The sequence below is a fragment of the Oreochromis niloticus genome, linkage group LG8 (assembly GCF_001858045.2).
Source record: "Oreochromis niloticus isolate F11D_XX linkage group LG8, O_niloticus_UMD_NMBU, whole genome shotgun sequence".
Taxonomy (NCBI): Eukaryota; Metazoa; Chordata; class Actinopteri; order Cichliformes; family Cichlidae; genus Oreochromis; species Oreochromis niloticus.
The window spans coordinates 23,959,128-23,966,655 of NC_031973.2; the positions used below are offsets into that span (position 1 = coordinate 23,959,128).

Below are 7,528 nucleotides of genomic sequence, written 5' to 3' on the forward strand. Positions count from 1 at the left end.
TAGACCTCAAAATATTTTGCAGGTGGGGTAGAGTGATTTTCACATTTTAGATCCCCTTAATTTGGTCTGTTTCAGTCTTCCTGCAGTTAGTGAGGTACTAACACATATGACTTGTCCCCAGTGATAGCAGTTTAAATAAACATGAAAGCATTGATTTCCTCTGGGTAATAAAGCCTGTTTTTCTGCACTATATTGTCTTTATTTGATCGGAATTAGGGGCACAATTAACAGATCCTGCTCGGTTCTGCAGGATAAGTGCAAAATTTAGATATTTGCATCAGTTATACAGAAACGTCCCAGTCCCAGAGAGCATGACATCTCAGAATGACAAGACCAAATGGGAGATGTGAAGGATATTATTTGGGGCTGTGCTTTTATCCCCCTTCCTTGTTTGAATGCATCTATTTATAAGGTGCCTAAAAAAATATTAACATTATAAAATAGAAGAAACAGAGAGAAATATTTGTGTTGATTTGTTTTTTATTACATTTTTATATTTTTCACTGCAAAAGAAAAAATTGACAGTGACAATAAATATACATTCACAATAAAAAATACTCTAGATTGCAACGAAACATTCAAGTGTACTTAGCCTTTAGAAAATCTAGAAGATGTAAACATGACCTCCCCGAAACACTGCACCTCCTCACCCAGAGTCTCTCTCTCTCTCTCTCTCTCTCTCCCGTCTGTAAAGGTATAACGTCAACAAAACACATTTACGCATCTATGCGCGAGTCTCACAAAGTATGAAGCCACGTCACACATCGGGCTCTGATTGACGGAACAAGCTAACATTCTCATATGTCTGGTGGGCAACCTTTTTTTCTTTTTTTGGTAGTTTAAGCGGACTCGTGTCCAGTCTGTGTCCTTTATAAACGGAGCTTCACCGCGGCGACCTCGGCGTCTCCAAACCTCCGGTGTCAGTTTGAGCGCTGCCGGCTGCTCTGACGAAAGGCCGGGCTCTTCTCCCTTCAAATGTGTCATTAGAGTCTGAGCTTCAGCGTCCGCTTAACTGATCACACACCTCTCTTTGTCTTTGCCGTGACCGCCTCCGATGGCCTTTTCTTTAATGTACATGAGGTCGCTGTGCACGCTGGGTCTCCGGGCGCACGGGGTCACCACGCCGTACGCTTCCCCGATGTCCTTCAGCTTCTTGTTTTTCAGAGACTTTCTGTGCAGCATGTCACAGTACTGCACCGACACTTTCCTGTGAAGGTCGGGGCTCATTTCGTGAGGTAGTTTGGCCAGGGTAAACAGAGTCTGAAACATCTTATCCACGTTCTCGTTGCGCTTTGCGGAGATCTCGAAGTACGCGCACTTCTCGTCCCCGGCCACCAGCTGCTCGATCTCCTCCTGCTGAACCTCCCGGTGAAACTCTCTGTCACCCTTGTTCCCGCAGATCACGAGAGGGACGTCGATGTTCTCTTTGATCTTGTTTTTCAGGCACATTTTGGTCTCGTAGATCTGCCGCTTGAGCCGCTGCACCTCCTGGAAGGAGTCTCGGTTGTCCAAGCTGAAGACGAGGAGGAAAACGTCACCTGAAAGCAGAGAATATTGTTTTGTTTAACCTTCTTTGCTTTTGTTTAACGTGTTTTCATTTTCTCCTTGTGTGTATGCACAGTTACAATAAAGCACAGGAGGCTCTGCTGCACCCTGCAGCCACGCGCTAAAGCGCACGATGTGCGCTCTGACCGAGTGCGTGCAGCATTTAGAATGCCCGCCTTTGCTTTCTGAGTTTACATAAGGATTCTCTGGTATAAAAAATAACAGACTGATAGGAATGTGGATAAGTACCTGTCAGTATTGAAAGCCTCCTCATAGCAGGGAAAGGATGGTTTCCCGACGTATCCAGTATGTCCAGCTGGTAAACGTCCCCCTTGATGCTGTACACTTTCCTGTGAAAGTCCTCGATAGTTGGTGTGTACTGCTCATCGAATCTCCCGTTCAGGAATCGGGACACGATTGCAGTTTTGCCAACTTTGGTGGATCCCAGAATCACCATCCTGTAGCAGTTCTTTGCTGGAATGTCAAAATCGCTTTCGGAGGGCGACATTTTTTTGATCATGTTTAAACCCGGGGTTGGATGTGCACCGTTCGTTTGTGCGTAAAAGGCAGGTGAGCAGCCTTCTGTGTGTCTCGGAGCTCTCACTTGCGCTCTAGTTTGTTTCTGTCTGGATGCTGAGCCCGAGCCGTCGTATTTATGCGCGAGGCTGACCCCGCCTCTTGTCCGCGTCACAGCTCGGTGAGTACTCGGTGCCCTGTTGAGTGCAACGAAAAGCGGAGCAAACTCCCACCGGTGCGTCAGTCTGTCACTTCTAATTAAGACGCGGAGAGAGCGCCGGGAAACAGAACCAAACAGACCGTCCGAAAAACAGAACATTTGTAACAGTGCGGGGCAGGGCGGCGGGGTCTGTGCGTAACAGCCAAACTAAAAAAAACTTCCAGCACTATTACCGAGTTAATAATTGACGCTTTTTTCCGGCGTTTAAAACCCGCTTTAGCACACTGTGTTAATAAACAGGCTGGACCTTAGACACCATTAAAGTAGACAGCGGATACAGGTTCCTCTAGACTGAGCAGAGCAGGTCATGTTGACTGGAACATCATCATCTAAGGAGAAAAGGGAAAAAAGAAAAACATGCTGAGCAATAATCTAAAGTCTCCACAGCTGTTTACCCACCACTGTCTTTTACTAACAAGGTCACATTCATTGATTTATTCATTCACATCTTCAGCAAGTCCAGCAGCTGCTGATTCATAATCACCAGGCAGCAGCAGCAGCAGCAGCTTGAACGGCTGATTGAGATGCTGCAGTTACTATGGAGACCGAAAGGGGGCACTCAGGGCACGATTTTCATCAAGGCGTCTGCCACGACTTATCCAAAAGGGAGAAGGGGGACAAAACTCCGTGTGGAGTGACTTTGCATGTCTGTGCGCATGTGTCAACGTAAACGCAGTCTCCGTTCAGTTTAGTTTCACAGCAAATGCAAAAAAGGGAATTAATCAAACCTTCGATGACCACACTCAGTCACCTGTCACTGTGAAAGTGTGCAGTCGAGGTGGCAACAAAGATTTCTTCAGCGGTTCATAAAATTAGTAGTAAATAGTCGCAAAGTGGAAAGTGTGTGTTTCTGCTTCATTGTGTCTCATCCCGTCAGGTGTGGGGAGCAACGCCCTGACTCTGCGACACAGATGTGGAAATGTGAGAACATCTGCTTGCACAGATATGAGATTCTTCTTCTTTTTCAGCTGCTCCGTTTGGGGGTCACAACAACAGATGATCATGCCTCCACCTCACTCTGTCCCTCTGCGTGTCCATGAACCTCCTCTTTCTGCAGCAGCTCCATCTTCAACGTCATCTGTACCCTATATCCACTATCCCTCCTCTGCACATGTCCAACATGTCCAAATCTCAGTCCAGCCTCTTAAAAAAATGTTTTAAAAATGAAGCAGTGCATCCTCAGCTAATGTCAAAATGAGCAGCAGGGTTCCATCGGGAGTAGTGTGCTCCATCAAAGTAAGTCAGTGCACCACTGATGAACAGTGATTTCCCAACTTCATCCTCGATGGAAGGAAATAACAACTGACTCATCACAGTCGTGAGGGATGTCCGGCTGGAGGCAGAGGGAGCCTGGACTTTTAGTTCCAGAGACCAGTGGCGGTCCTAGCCTAATTGGCGCCCTGGGCGAACACTCCCTCTGGCGCCACACACACACACACACACACACACACACACACACACACACACACACACAGGATTGTACATTAACCTAAAACTGTTGTTTTATTTTATTTTGCGAATTGGTTATTAGATGCTGCTCCAGCCGGTCAGAGAATCCCCCGCCGCCCCCCTCCTCTCCTCTCTGTGTCGCCAGCAGCAAGCGCACCACGCAAACGGAGGGCGCTTTTACTCTAAGCAAATGGGCGGTAGAAAACCGATCGGTGCCTATGCCATTCACAATATGCGCTGGCTGATGTCGGGGCAGCATGAGTACGAGCATTTTTTTTTTTTGCCGATGCCCGTGATGCCGCCCCCCACCACGATGCCGCCCTGGGCAACCGCCCGTGTCGCCCGTATCAAAAATCGCTACTGCCAGGGACAAATATCTGTGAACTTTCCAACTAAATAAAAGCTCCTCCACCCCTTTTAGTTTTAGCTAATTTTGTGGTCAGATTTACGAAACAATGACAGTGCAAACGAAGTACATCTTTCCACCAAATGCTTTTCTCTACATAATAACAAATGCTGGATTTTGCTGTCAGATTTTTTCTGTGCATGGTGAAGAAAACTGGCTCAGCGTCTGCAGTTATGTTATGCAGAGCCATTCTGTTGTGGTGAAGGAGAAGGCAAAGCTGTTGATTTACTAATCTGTGTGTGCTTTCACCCTCATCTATGGCCAGAGGCTGTATAGACTTAAAGAATGAGATTATGGGTATAAAGGGTGGAAATGGGCCTCCTTTGATGGGATGTCTGGCCTCAGTCTTAGAGACGGAGTGAGGAAGCGGGTCATTAGGCAGCACGTCTGACTGTTTGCTCCTCCACAGTTAAAGGCATCTGACTAGCAGGCACATGTCCAGTGTGTGGGCACAGGGTGGGCCCGCCTCATTAATGAATCGATAATTACGATCAAGTAATGTAATGCAGCTGATTCTGAAAGGGCCAATCTGCATATTGAGTTGTATGATTGGGCTTCTGCTTACATGTATGGGAGTCTGATAACACATATGTGACACAGAGGAATTTAATTGGTCCAAGGGTAGATGATGAATGACTGAGAAAGAATGGGATCCTCCTGCTGCTGGATGTGTAAAGGAGGAAGGCTCAGGAGTGCACTCCTGTGGTAACATCTGCTACAAAGACCGTAATCGAGGAACCGCAGGGCTCTGAGTAAAGGTCAGTGTTATAAGCTAATGAGACTAACATTAAGTGGCTCCCGTCTATCTGCTTTGTGGAAAACAAACAGATATGCAATACATTTAAAGAAAAGAGAGTGAAAGGCTATCAAGGCCAGCTAAACTAGAAAACCTGTGCAATCAAAAAAGAAAAGTGGGAAAAGTACCATGGAAACAGATGCACACAGACTGCGATCTGCTTCTCAAGCTTCCACATCGCTGGGAAGACAAACAACGGCACGCAGGTACACAAGAGGAGCAGCGAAAAAAGGAAAAAAACACGCAGCTTTTACACTAAACAAACACAATTATGATATTTCCATAACACTCCATTTTATTTGTTTCAACCCACGGCGCATGCAGCTTCTGATGTTTTCATAACTGCAGTGCATTCATTTGCATCTTTGTTGGACATTTATCTGAGAGTCGGGGTTGAAATTGGATGGAAATGTAGCTACTGACATTTGACAGCTATCACTTTTGCATTAAAGCCAAGCAGTGAATCACCTTGGAGCCTGAATGAGAGATGAGCACATCCATTATGTGCTCACTGTGTTCAGCTAACAGAGTGTGACGGATACACATTAAATCCTGAGCTGATACTAAAGTCCTGATATTATTATTTTTTTCTTATCTGGTAACATGGAGTGGACTCAACTCGTTTTGGCCACCGTCACGGTAACTGATCCAGGAGTTCGTCATCGGTATCCTTACATCTGTCCATTGCTGACTGTTTCATTTTGCACAACTCCAGCCAACTCTTCCACATTTGTGTGATTTTTCCTTCTTCATCTTTCTGCACCATCTCTTCAACATCTTTGTCCTCATTACAGTAGCATCAAACATGTTTAATGTGTTGAAAGCAGAAACAAAGTGCTTACTGGTAATCTCAAACTACAGAATCACTCACTCAAAAGCTGCGACATTTCAGATATATATGTTTTAACTTGAGGCGTCCTGCTCAGATCATCAAGGCTTGACTGTGATGATCTGCAAACAGCCACAGTGACCTTCTGCGTCCCATAATGTGGAATATTTCTGAGGCCCCCTGAGCGTTTTGCAAATGTAAGAATATGGACTTTTATCAGTGTGTTGTCCATTATAATCACCTAATGGAAAAAAAGGCACAAAACGTACAGTCCTGCTGATAGGAGCTCTGAAACAATAAGAGGTGTCAGTGTCTGTGGTGCAATATTTAAAGAAGAAGAAAATCAGACTGAAAGCAAGTCATTCAGGTTTTTGGTTCCATCACAGCTGCATCAACATCAAAGCAAAGAGAAAATTAACCAAAATCATTTCTTTCTCCCCTACATGTGAGCTCCGGTAATGATAAGAGGTGGCATGTGAGAGCAGTGAACGGCAGACAGATAATGCCGCTGCGAGGACGTCCTGGAGTACAGCCGTGGAACAGGAAACACAGAGAGGCAGTGGAAAAACAAACGGGGCAGACGGCGAGCGGGGTCGTCTGTTGGGCGGCTCGTAAAAGACGGTGACAGACGCATGCTAGGTGGAAAGATTTTAGCTGATGATGGTAACACCAAATCATAGACCGCATTTCCATTTTTCATCTGAGAGAGAAAAAAAGCCTCAAAGCAACAAACACAGAGGTGTTGCTTTCAAAATGCAGAAAGTCACCTGTACACGTGGTCACACACACACACACACACACACACACACTGCAGAAACGTGGCTCTGCCTCACATAATCAGATATAATGGAAATGCACTTTGTGATGTAAGCTGCAAACAAATGCTTAAAGCATCTTAATATGTTCGTCATGCCTGTTTTTGTTGTTAAAGCTCTAATCTCTGCAGCCGGGTGCTTTTGTATTTTCTTTCAGCTGCTGATAAAAATTAGGAAATAAGAATTCATTCTCCAGCCTTTTTGGAAAAATGTCATAGTGATTTATTGTTAAAGCATTCTTTTAAGAGCTTGAAAAAAGGAGCTTACAGACTGGAGGAAACGAGGAAGACTACAGAGAGGGTTCATGGATGCAGTGAAGGAGGACATACAGAGGGTTGGTGTTACAATGAGGCTGCTCCCCTGCAGGACCAGCTGGAAGAAGAAGAAGATTATGATGATTTAACCATTAAGTGAAACTCTTAAGATACATTGTTTCCTTTGGAATAGCGTTCTGGGCAGACACAGGTAGCGAGCGTATTTTTAGATCTCCTGTTAAACTGGAAAACTTGTTAAACCCAGAGAGCACCTAAACAACATGGTGAGAACATACAAACTCAACTCAGTTTAACAGCTTACCTTTATCTAAAAGCACAGCTTAACATTATAATGCTTGTCTGTCTTCCCATGCACTTGAGCTTGTGTGACATCCCATTCTTAATCCATAGGCTTCAATATGATGTCAGCCTACCAGCTAGAAAAGGTTTTCCACAAGGTTTAGGAGTGTTTATGGGAACTTTTGATCATTCTTCCAGAAGCACACTTGTGAGGTCAGACACTCATGTTGGATGAGAAGTCTGGGTTCACAGTCTCTTCTCCAATTCATCCCAAATTGGTTCTGTCAGGTTGAGGTCAGGACTCTGTGCAGGCCAGTCAAGTTCTTCCACACCAAACTTGCTCGTCCATATCTTTATAGAGCTTGCTTTGTGCACTGGTGCAGTCATGTTGGAACAGG

The 7,528-nt window shown here is 45.2% G+C and overlaps 1 protein-coding gene across 1 annotated transcript; it reads right to left on the reverse strand.

The window, feature by feature from the left end:
• Positions 1-462: 462 nt before the first annotated feature.
• On the reverse strand, positions 463-2,289 carry rasd1 (RAS, dexamethasone-induced 1). Its single transcript, XM_003438679.5, has 2 exons — positions 1,795-2,289; positions 463-1,538 (listed from the first exon to the last, which is right to left on the reverse strand). Exons 1-2 carry the CDS (start codon positions 2,063-2,065, stop codon positions 1,009-1,011), a joined length of 801 nt encoding a protein of 266 aa, XP_003438727.3. The 5' UTR covers positions 2,066-2,289; the 3' UTR covers positions 463-1,008.
• Between the last annotated feature and the right edge of the window lie 5,239 nt (positions 2,290-7,528).